Consider the following 11,389-nt stretch of genomic DNA (forward strand, 5'->3'; position numbering starts at 1 on the left):
TCACGAGCTTTTACTTAAGAAGCTATCTATTTATGGGGCCAACGATTTATCATTAAAGTGGTTTGGGTCATATCTCACTGGAAGAAAACAATATGTGCGTATAAATGGCTGCTGTTCCACCAGTAAGCAGTTGTTACAAGGAGTGCCTCAAGGATCAATCTTAGGACCCATACTCTTCTTATTGTTTGTAAATGACATGCCTTTAAGTATACGTGATTCAACACTGGATGTTTATGCTGATGATACAACTCTATCAAAATGCTCTAGCTGGGAAAATGTTCCTCATCTGACACAGGCTCTCAATCAAGATCTCAAACGTTTAGATGAGTGGTCGGCACGAAACAAAATGTTTATTAACTCTCAGAAAACGAAGTCCATGCTGGTAACAGGCAAACGTTTGCGGAACCTTGTCGCCTCTACCTCAGTAGATATTCACTTGAATGGAAGTAATATTGAACATGTTATTGATTTTAAACTTCTTGGGGGTAACGTTAGATCAGGATCTTTCATTTAGTCGCCAGATTGAGGAGTTATGCAAAAAGTTGGCGAAACGTATTGGACTCCTTCGTCACATAAGTCCTTATTTGAAACGCAATCAACGAGACATATACTACTCTACGATCATTAAACCTGAAATGCTTTACGGTAGCACGATTTGGACTTCTTGCAGTAAAGAAAATCTTTTGAAAGTCCTGCGTCTTCAAAAACGTGCGGCTAGAATTATCCTCGATGCCGAAAGAACAGCACCTTCTGTCGGCTTATTTAACACTTTAAAGTGGGTTCCCTTTTATGCTGAATCATATATAAATCGATGCGCTCTAACCTACAAAAGGCTGAATGGCAATACCCCGGAATATATAAATGATTTACTTATCAGAAACTCTGACACTCATAATAGATCAACCCGTTTTTGTAATATAAACTTAATGTGCCCGCGATTCAAGAGAATTACTGAAGGGGGTCGAGCGTTTGCTGTGCGAGCCACAAAAGAATGGAACAAATTAAGCGTAGACATCAAACAGAGTACCAGTGTAAAAAATTGTAAGCGCTCCCTTTTTAAAATAATTTTAGATAATCAAATTCTTAGCAAACTATTCCTGTAAATTTTTTTTTAAAATTTGTAAACAATCACATTTTATAAATATTTTACGATGTATGTAGGCTTAATTATTTTATTTCAATTATTTTTAATATTGTTACGATTGTACTATTTCTTTCTTTTTCTAAAATTTTAATTTTTGAGGGCCATTAGGTTATCAGTTTTAATACTGGCAAATGTTACCCTCGTAAAATAAAGTCTTACCTTACCTTACCTTACCTTACCTACAACGGTCACGTTGGGAACAGAGGAAAGTGGCTTTTATGGAACGGTATCAGATATTTTCTTGGGATTCAAGATTTTTATCTTCAAAAAAAATGCTCAGTGTAACATGTAACTACGTAACACAATCAAAATATATCGATAAGTCAGAAACCAAACAGAAATAGAGACCAACGACGCGCGGTATAGATCAAGTATCGTGACCATGTCCAATAAAAAATGGGGTTTTGTAGACAGGGTTCGTCAGTTGTTGATTAACTGGCCGTTTCGGAGAAGTTATTTTGGCAGTTGGCACGCGTTTTAGTGGCTGGTGCCGTTGTGTAAAGGTGGCCATTCTAGAGAGGTTAAAATAAGAGTGACCGTCCACCAGTACAAAAAAAGTGGCTGTTGCAGAGAGGTGACCATTTCTGTAGAGGTAGCTGATAGTGGAGGTTCGACTGTAGTTTTCATTTTTTCAGGCAGACGTAGAGAGAAAACACCCTGCCTACACGAGGCGAGTAAGGAACAGTTTTGATTCCCTGTCCACGCCCACGTCGAGGCGGGCACACTCCCATATAAAAATGACGTGGGTGCTTTTCCTACCTTTTAGGGGTTAAAAATGAAGTTTAAGTAGCCTTTAGGGTGTTTAGCCTCAAAAGGTCCACAGCGAGAGCTTTTGGGATGCCTTTTAGGCTACTGATCCGAAAAGAAATATGACAGGAGATGTGTTACGTAAGAATTGGTATCTCTTAGGAGAGAAAAAATTTCAAGCCACGCCCACAAAACAGGATCTTGGTACCTCATAATGGTTCTTTTCAAAATTTCCACGAGCAACCCCGTCCTTTTTATATGGGTGTCCCCCTCCCCTCGGGGTCTACGTCGCCATCTTCACTCACTTTGCAAAACATCATATGTTCACGATTGTCACGCAATCCACATTTGCCGAATTGTCTGAACTACGACCACTCAACAAAGTCAAGTACTCAACTAACACCATGACAGTTATTCAGACTGGTCAACAGAACGGCGAAGTCTTGGAACTTTACAAGAGAGCGAAGTCTGGAATTTTTGTAAGAAAGAAATGTGGACAGCGTAGTGCAATTGACTAAGAAACATTCGTGGTTTTCTGTCTTGCTGCTCACGTTTTGCAAGTGGCGGACGACTGTTAGAACACTCCAAGCAAAATGATGTCACAGTATGTGTTTTATTCAGTGGTATGTACCATATTAGGTGATAGGAAACGAACTATTCATCTATAAATCTGGTGGTAAAGACAGGGGCAATTGTACCATTATATTAGAATTGCAAGCACACGGGTAAGAAATACAACGGTCGAATTATCCTGCCGTATTATGCCACAACTTTGCGACAGTTAATCATGAGGTTTCGCCAACTGCTCGCGCTTTGTTATCATTATTACCTGGTCTCAGATCAGGATTTCAAGAAATACAACAATGAGACGGTTACTTTTAAAGTAGAGTGTGCCTGTTTACATCAAAATGGTTGTGCTCGAATATTTACGCCAAACATGATGGATGCAACTGTATTCGATTGATTACTCAAGTTTCACGTTTCAAAATGCCTTTTTTTTTTTTCTTGAAGTCAGGTTCGGCTATGGTTCTTCCACAGAAATTAAAAGTGCCGATATTGAACGAATAATGTGTGCTACAGTTGTAACCTTCCAAAAGAAACATACAGTAGGCGGAAGTAAAATCAGTTTCGGGCGATATGCACGTGCCGGTGATCGAAATAAATTTGCATAACATTACAATGTACCGAAAGCAGCGTCTTTTTTCATTTAACCGCAAATGTTTGCCAAAGTTAATCATGTGCTCAATCTAAAAGGGGGAAAAAAAAAAAAAACAGATTGCAAGCATGTTTATTGACGAAAAAGGCTTCCATTCGCTTATTTTGTTCTTGATGAAGGTAGCTTTCCAAGTTCCATGTCGGTTTCACGAATGACGAATTTCTCAAAATGTACCACACGTTTATTGCTCTCGACAGGATACTTTTTTGGGGCCGCGGAGGAGACTTTCACACAACATAATATGGAGTATGGGCTTTCAGAAAATTTGAGTTTCGACTTCAAATTCAATGTACCAGTGGGCTTTTGATGGTATTGAAATTAGCTAAAATTAGCGCTTTCGCTCACGAGCTTCGATGAAGGTATTTGTATCGGCCTAAAATATTATAACACTTGGAGCTTTTGCTAATCAAATTAATGCTTTAGACACAGCAAGACATGCACTATGAACTACCCAAAGTATATTGATAGATATCATCGCGTTGATCTGTACGAGCGAAAAGAAAATGCACAATTTTCGGCCATTTTCGGCGGCGGCAGGCAACTAAAATGGCGATTTTCGGACTTTCCTCGATTTCGATAAAACTAAAGCGCTTCAGGACCTTTGAATGGTATTTTCGAAAACAACTCACCTTAGAGGTTATTTGGATAAAATATGAAGAAATCCGAAATTTCGCGACTATTCTCGGTATTTACAGGAATCGGCTCTTAATTAATGTTGTTGTTTTTGGCATCAGCAGTACCAAAACAGGTCACTAGGTAATCATTAGACAGCTAAGATCCTATAAAGACAAACAAGCAGGACAGTTAGGTCCATGTATTGCTGTATTGAGGGACTCCAACTGAGTTATTCATGTTTAAATTCACCCAATAGCATCTTTTACAAATTACATTATTACCCTTTGATAATGAATTGCCACAAGCATTTCTTATATGATATGGCAAACAACTACAGGTACCTTGGTTATGTGGAGACTTAAGTGACTCTAGTTACAAATTTAGGAAGCATAAAATGGCAAATAAAACACAACATTTATTGTCACTTTGTCATTTTTTTCCACTGTTACACAAAAATAGATGTTTGTCATGCAACAGTACAAGTAAGTAAATTACATGGGGATGTAGGTATTCCCTGTTCATGAACAAACATTGTGAACAGCTACAACATCATTTCCTGATCAATCCGAATTTGAGGATAGCTAGTTTCAAAAGAACTCAGAACTACTGGTGAAAATGACTTAACACTGTGGTTTCGTGAGTGCATGTTCCCTGAATATTCTCTTTTAATAGTCAATGCCAGTGAAAGTACAGTATGAAAGTTAAAAAATGGTCATACCTGCACATGAACTTCTGCAATTCACACATCAAGTTAAATCTTAATTGTTAATTAAACCTTGAAGGACTAGGGTTCTACATGTAGAAATTTCAATGGGCACAACAATAAATGTCACCAATAACATGTGGCTGAAATACTTCTTAAAAAAATCAATGTAATAACAACAAATGCCATTGACGTTTCAGTGGGAAAATATTCCTCTGAAAAGTGAGGAATTGAACTCTAACATTTACATGCTAACTACAATGTCATGACTGAATAAACCGGTGGATATGAATTACACGCAGTTAAAGGATTTCTTTGTAGAACTAATGACAGCATTCAGCAATAAACTGAAACTTTCTTCACTTTCAAAGTGATTTGAAAGAGTTAATGAAAGCAAACATGTTGATGCAAAAATAGAAGGAACATTGTCAAATTTTACATTGATTCTACTTAGTCCAAAGTTGGGCAAACCAGAGGAACCAGTGACAAAAATGACAAAATTTTCCAACATTTGAATATCAGCCCTATGTAAGTACTGTTTAAGGTAATTTGCAACAGTTCTGTCATCTTCACTCATCTCGGATGGAAACTGTAGTACATCAACCAATTGTGCTGCACTCAACCTACTATCACTGCTGGGCACAAACAGCTTCTCAAACATGTCAGGGTACTCTGCCATTTTAGCACGAAAGCCAAGTACAGCCAGTCCTTCTCCGAGCTGATCTAGAACAATCTTGGGTCGGCCTATGACATCATGAATTATTATCCCATGGATGATCCTCATTTTGTTGCCATTCTGAAAAAAAAAATCAGTTATTTTAGTGTTGGGTATAAAGACCTGCTGTGGTAGCTGGGGACACTCAATAAACTATTATTGTAAAATGAAAAAAGGTACTTCCCTTAAATCAAAAATTTGAAAGAAATCACTTTCTATTATTATTATCTTTTGAAGACTTACAGATAAAACTACCGACATGCCACACTCTGACAAAAATCTAGCCACTTCTTCTTGGTCCAGTGTGGCGACATCTTCAACCTGAGCAATCTGTTAATAAGAAAAATCCTGGTCAATCCTTCCTTTGTTAAGGATATAAATCTGTTCAAGTTTACGTTCATTCAATACACAGTGCACAGTGATGCCATTATCTTTCTTTGTGTGTCTACAGTTTCCTCATACCTGGTTGGGCCAGAAATTATATTATGAATGTTTTCCACCCTCTGTCCACCTTAACTCTGAATAAAACAAGGAGGCTGACTTCTCTTTTGTTAGTCATCAGCACTTGTTGAAAGATATTAGCACTTACTGAAAGAGCAAACTACTTAAAAAGGGAAGGGACAAAACATTACTATTAGTATGCAAGCACAAATACATGTACAACACCTTGTCAATAAAATTTTTCACAGGCTCCGAGAGTCTCCATAGTTCAGTGTATCCATTACTGTATCAACATCCCCCGTTGCTAGGTAGCGATAAACTGAAGGACTAAACACAGGGAAATCAGGACCTCCTAGCAAAATGCTGTGCACAATGATTGTTCCAATGTATTTCATCATACCAGAAGCTACAATGTCAGCATTATAAATGGGACTTTTGTAATTGGTGCCCGGAAAGAACATCTGAGATATGACTTGAAGAAGCTGGCTAAAGAAGTGTCTGGTTACTCCACCTGTGTCCAAAGCTGGCTGTCCTGTGTAAAGGACTCTTAGGCGCTTTGTAGGATCAAAGCTGGGATCTTTATAGTATGCCATAGCATCATTGAATACATCATCTTCGTCAACTTTGAGCTTTTCTTTCTGGGTACTCAAACCTTTCTGAAATTCCTTTAACACTGTATCCAGGGAATATGCTTTTTCATTTGCTGGGGAAAAAACAGGCTCCAAAAGGCTATCATCATCGTCCTCACCAATGTCACTCTCAAAAGGGAGATTTTGGGAGGAGAGGAAAAGAGCAGCCCGGCTGACACTCCCATGGCAGGTTAGGGCATTCTGCAGTATGCTGGTGCTTTTTCCAGGGAACATATCTTCTAACTGATCCAGCCCCCCTCGATTTGTTGCACTGCTGGATAAGGCGACAGTTGAAAGGTATAAAACATTTGTCAAGCCACTACATTCACCATCATCAGCAATTTCCACCTATTCAGGAAGGGGTGAACTTGGGCTTGGATTTCCACCTCTTGGATCATGATCAGGACTCTGGGAAGGGCTATCAGTGTCACTGTTGAGACTAGCAGAAATATCACATTCTGGTCGAATGTATATGCTCTCTTGTCCAGCAAGGCCATGAACACGTGAAGCTGAAAAATTTCCACCAGTGGCTAATTTTGGTGTAATTATTTGACCGTAACAGGACTTTACAAATTCAAAGTCTGTTTCTGCAAGGGGTGGGAACAACTCTATAATTTGAGCTCGAAGGTCTTCTTCCTGCAGGGACTTGTCCACTGAAAATGCATGTACAACAAATCCGTTGTTTTCTAACCGACATCGCGTCTGGTGGGTAGGCACTGACTTCGTGTCAGGAGAAGGAAGAAGAACGACATCTTTATGTACTACATCTTTCTTTGCTTTTTTGGCTGGAGGCTTCTTACCTTTAACACGTTTGCTATTGGACGACTTGCCACCAAATGATCTTTTACCAACAGTCGGAAATAAGTTCCGTAACTGTGCGGCCACCGCTGTGCTTTCCACATTTCTGATACTTGTGTTGTTCACATTCACAGTCTGACTTGATGATGGCGTTCTCGTCGACAGTATTCCCGATTCACGAGGCCTTTGACCCAACATTGGTTGTTCAATAGGTTGCACATTACTATCATTGAAATTTTGCAGTAATGATCTTGCCTGACGAGCGATATTTGATAACGCTTCTGGGAAATCACGTGGTAAAAGCATCTAACATGGCGGTCTTGTAGTGGCCGAGGGAGATCTGGTGACGTATTTGCCATAACAAGCCCGCGGTGCATCATACCATGCTGCATACGCTGGAAGTTTAGAATGTTTGATATAAGTGTATTTGGGCATGGTTATAAGACAAAGACCAGAAAGAATGTAATGTAAGTTGAGCATCTTTATTTAGATTTTGGCATGGTTATATGACAATGACCATACAGAATATAAAATAAGTTGAGCATCTTTATTTAGATTTTGGCATGGTTATATGACAATGACCATACAGAATATAAAGTATGTCACGCTAAGTAGGAGTTGAGCATGTTTAAGAAATGTTCGTAATACTGTCCAGTACGGCGCCCCATAGATGTTTGCATCAATTTATGAACCTTTTTTGGACCATCCGTACTGTTATAACCCATCAGTTTTTCCTAGAATACAATTAATAATACTGCAAAAGATTTGAATTTAACTTATGTTTGTCATGTTACACAAACAAGAAACCGATTTCTCAAAAATAGCGTACCTATTGTCAAGAGAACACTCTTCTAAACTTAGTTGTAAAGCCTTTTGAAGATCTTGATCATCTTTCCAAGGTCCATTGATCCTCATTTATAAATTTAAAAGTATATTTTTTTGGATCAATTTTCTCCCTTTTTGTTGACTTAGAGTCATTACAGATATGTCAATAACCCTTACCCTAACCCTAACTATTAAATCTTATGAGTAATGAATTTTGTGTTTCATGAAGCACTGTGAGGTTCGTAAGTATTCATAATTCATCGCTCATAATTATTTTACTTCAGATTAAGAATAGCTCTGTTTAATCGGTTTTCAAACTGAATCGTAACAAACCATCTCATCACACTAGATGAAATGACATTCCCTCAAAAAAGAACGGATAACATTAAATGACATTAATATTAAAATTAACATATCATTTTGACTCAAGATATTTTGGTCAACCGTTGAATAAATGACGCAAGCAAATTTTTAAAACGGAAAAGTGTCGACAACTTGTTTGGCACGGTAGGACTAAAATTTGCTTATCTGCTCTCGCATTAGCCTGATTTGTTCATCAACTGAAAACTTCGAGCCAGTACCACATACATAGCTTAGATAAATTCTGACCTTTGGCACTATGTGTTATAGCTCTCCTTTATCAAATGTCCGTGTTGTAGTTTAAGACCTGACCGCGATGCAACAGACATTTTGTTTGTTGTACTCGTGAGGCATATCACAATCACGTACCACCTTTCCGTTTTTTCCAGTGTTGTTTAGCGTCACTAGCAATGAAATGTGAAAGCTATGAAGAGTAATTTTTGTGCCTTTCTTCAGATTCTTAGTATGTACTTTTCTTCAATTCCCACTCACTTTCCAGGTCGAGATCATTACGAGAAGTATCTGCACCTTCACATTCTAGGAATGAAAATGGAAGAAATATACATTTTTTGGACAACGGTTTTCCTGAAGTAAACATTACCATCGAAATTAGGAAGGATACGGCACGGATGTTCAAGGATTGACAAGAAAACACAATTACTTACCAGGAAGGTCCCCCATGGCTGCCCACGACGATTAAGACCTCCTGCGTTGAAACTATTCTCAGTACCCAGAGCTCTCATGGTAAAATGGGCAAGGCCGCACCATGGACGCTGGAAATCATCAGCTACTGGTCAGCTGACAAACTCTCCAGCATATATTACCTTTCACTTGACCGTCGAGAATCGTATTTTACAAATTCAGCGCAAAAATCAGGTTTTTGCTTGTTTATCACGTCCTCCAGTCCCTACGTCCCACGTCCTCGAGTCCCCGCGCGACACCGAGTCCCGACGTCCCCGCGTCCCCACATCCCCGCGTCCCCGCGTCTCCGCGTCCCCACGTCCCCACGTCCTTACGTCCTCGCGTCCCCACGTCCCCACGTCCCCACGTCCCCGCGTCCCCGCGTCCCCGCGTCCCCGCGTCCCCGCGTCCCCGCGTCCCCGCGTCCCCGCGTCCCCACGTCCCCGAGTCCCCACGTCCCCGAGTCCCCAGGTCCCCACGTCCCCGAGTCCCAAGTCCCACGTCCCAGTCCCCAAGTCCGCGTCCCACTTTTAGTCACACCCGTAGTTGTGGGTATAAAGATTTAAAGCTATTGCATCAGCGAAGTAAAATATGGCTTTCGGGGAAATGTTTTTGCAGGACACAGCTGGTAGGCTTCTAAGAGGTTCAGGTAAGAGTATCTATGGTCCCACGTGGGGGCAATACTTCTTATAGGAAAAACTGTCATCTAGGTATTTAAAAGGCTTTTTAAAATATCTCGTACAGGTATATTAATAACTAGAAGATGTGAACGCTCATTGTTGGTTTAACTAAAAATCGATTTGAGGATTTTTTAGTGCAGAAATGCTCTGGTGCGTCTTCTTGGGGGGGGGGGGTAAAAAGATTTCTACAGTACTGTTAAGGATAAAAGCTTACTGTAGGTATGTGAAACTATTTTATGTCTGCATGAAGGAGTTACCTTTTTTGCCACAAAGGGTAAGAGTTTGTACCTCGGGGCGAGCTTCCCACTAAAAAGCTTCGTTGAGTAACCTCCCCTTCGGGATAGGATCAAACAAGAGTGGATTAAATCTATTCGATTTTCAAGTGATCTTGTTATTTTGTTGTCTTTACGGTTCGTTAATGTCCATCACAGATCAGATGCCCGAGGTGAATCGTTCTAGCCACTGCTGGGATGAAGTATCGCCCGAGTATCCAAGCCTTTACAAATGTCCGACGATCGAAGAAGTCATTTTGGCTTGCCAGAAATTAAAGCAGGAAAGAAAGTTCTCATCTCGCTTGGAGGATAATGAACTTAATAACAAACAAGCAGAAGTCCTTGCTCAACATCTGTGGGATTTGTTTCTAGAGGGAAAAGGTACGCCTGATATACGGCCATTTGGAAGGTTAGGAAAAATTAAAGTTTCTACTTGAAACAAACCTTCTTGTTCTCGGTGTTCAAACAGGAAATGGATACATAGATAAGAACTGGATAAGAGGCGACAAATTTGAAAGAAATGTGTTTGTCATCTCTCAGGTGCATGAGGCGTCAATTTTTAAATGACGAAACATCATTTTATCTAAGAACACACAATGCTTTAGTAAATATATAGAAATTGTTTTTCGCTCGAGCTGAATATGTGAAGACAGAAACATGGCAAAATTCAGTCGCCGTTTTTAACTTTCTTCGTAAAAATTTTGCACAGAATTTGTTCATATCGCGTTGTTATTTCGCAAAGGACAGCTAAGAATGTTACTAAGCTCACCTGAAGGGGGACCCTCGTTAAACTTCACATCAAAGTTCTCGTTTGGCGATGTTCTCATTAGTTGCTGTTGCTTTTGCGACTTAATAAAACTAACAAAATAAAAGAATAGACAATTGCTGGGACGTCTGACACGTTGGAAGGATCAGAGAGCCAGTGACACAAGCGTTCTTTCTTTTGTCCTTTATTGACGCATTTGCGGAGGAAATAAGAACATTTTATTACTTCGTTTCCCTTTACTGAAAAAATATCTTATAGCTCTTACTTTTGAGAATAGAGTCATTCAAGGTTTGAATTAACATTCATCTTTACTCATTTTCTCGAAAGTGCAATCACTGACGGCAGCGACTTGGACATTGAAGACAAGAAATTAGGGTCAACTTGTCAAAAGTTTTCGACAGTTGGAAAACGTAGATGCAACCAAATCCACTTCATCACAGGGGCTCCTCAGTGTGTATTTCCTGTTGAATCTTTGGGTCTTGAAGAGGGCAAAACGTTGCTTGAACAGGGCAGCGAGTTTTTTCACGTCTTTGTCCAGTTCTACAACAATCCTTGCCACACAGAGGATGACTGCTGGTCAAGGAAAGGACTTTGCAATCTCTATGCTACTAAAGAACAGGAAGAGTTTCCCTCAGTCTTTGGACGCAATAAGGCGTGCCAGGAGTTCTGTAGAATTTGAACTTATTATATGGCTAGCTCCGTGAGTGGGCAAATGAAGCGAATCCTGTGCTGTGATTGGCTGCCAGAGCGGGCAAGATAGCTCTATCCTGCCCAGTCGGGATTACTCGCTGTGTCCC

At 39.9% G+C, this 11,389-nt stretch overlaps 2 protein-coding genes across 2 annotated transcripts; one reads left to right on the forward strand and one right to left on the reverse strand.

The window, feature by feature from the left end:
• Window positions 1-4,117: 4,117 nt before the first annotated feature.
• Window positions 4,118-6,522, reverse strand: LOC149112751 (G2/M phase-specific E3 ubiquitin-protein ligase-like). Its single transcript, XM_089289366.1, has 4 exons — window positions 5,828-6,522; window positions 5,590-5,602; window positions 5,384-5,470; window positions 4,118-5,293 (listed from the first exon to the last, which is right to left on the reverse strand). Exons 1-4 carry the CDS (start codon window positions 6,442-6,444, stop codon window positions 4,718-4,720), a joined length of 1,293 nt encoding a protein of 430 aa, XP_089145492.1. The 5' UTR covers window positions 6,445-6,522; the 3' UTR covers window positions 4,118-4,717.
• Window positions 6,523-9,465: 2,943 nt separating this feature from the next.
• LOC149112752 (uncharacterized) lies at window positions 9,466-11,271 on the forward strand. The gene is made up of 3 exons (XM_089289367.1): window positions 9,466-9,523; window positions 9,986-10,235; window positions 10,920-11,271. Exons 1-3 carry the CDS (start codon window positions 9,466-9,468, stop codon window positions 11,269-11,271), a joined length of 660 nt encoding a protein of 219 aa, XP_089145493.1.
• Window positions 11,272-11,389: the final 118 nt, after the last annotated feature.

The sequence above is a fragment of the Orbicella faveolata genome, unplaced genomic scaffold (assembly GCF_042242905.1).
Source record: "Orbicella faveolata isolate gen_17 unplaced genomic scaffold, um_ofav_v1 contig_2, whole genome shotgun sequence".
NCBI classification, from domain to species: domain Eukaryota; kingdom Metazoa; phylum Cnidaria; class Anthozoa; order Scleractinia; family Merulinidae; genus Orbicella; species Orbicella faveolata.